The sequence below is a fragment of the Nestor notabilis genome, unplaced genomic scaffold (assembly GCF_000696875.1).
Source record: "Nestor notabilis isolate BGI_N333 unplaced genomic scaffold, ASM69687v1 scaffold17960, whole genome shotgun sequence".
Classification (NCBI taxonomy): Eukaryota; Metazoa; Chordata; class Aves; order Psittaciformes; family Psittacidae; genus Nestor; species Nestor notabilis.
The window spans coordinates 1-518 of record NW_009910895.1 but is presented as its reverse complement, the minus strand read 5'-3'; the positions used below and the strand labels follow the sequence as shown (position 1 = coordinate 518).

General features: G+C 56.2%; 1 protein-coding gene across 1 annotated transcript in view; it reads right to left on the bottom strand.

The window, feature by feature from the left end:
- LOC104403916 overlaps positions 1-407 on the bottom strand; it is a 3,762-nt gene extending 3,355 nt beyond the window's left edge. The window contains exon 1 of the mRNA XM_010012213.1: positions 325-407. Coding sequence (XP_010010515.1) covers positions 325-403 — 79 coding nt within the window. The 5' untranslated portion in view covers positions 404-407. The remainder of the gene's footprint in view (positions 1-324) is intronic.
- Between the last annotated feature and the right edge of the window lie 111 nt (positions 408-518).

Here is a 518-nt window from a genome sequence, read left to right as displayed (position 1 = left end):
TCTGGGCACTGAAGCTGCTCTAAGGTCTCCCCATAAGGAGCTTTCTCTTTCCAAGGCTGAACCAGCCCAGGTCTCTCAGCCTGGCTCGGTTTTCCATCCTGGCTTCTGCCTGGCCCTCAGCTCCTGCTGCCTCCCCACAGCCCTGCCTGCGCCTCCACAATGCCATCTGCTGGCACAGCCTGCTCGGATCTCCTGCCACCAGCCCCACCAGCCCCTCCTCTATCCGAACCCTCTTCTCACCCAAACACCAGCAGCAGCTTTTTGTGTTCCTCCTCTAAACTGCTCGTCCTATCATCCTCACTACAATACCAAACCACCACCTACCATGCCCATGAGCCCTCAGGCAGATGGAGGTGGAAAGGGCTCTCTTCCCAACGAGGCTGAATGCCCTGGAAGCCAACATCCTGTCGGCACAAAACAGCAGTAGGTAAGTCAAGGCAGAGACATCAAACGTACATATAACACCGTTATCCTCGAGTTTCTAGGAAAGCCAGCCTAGAAGCTTCCTGTGCCCCCTG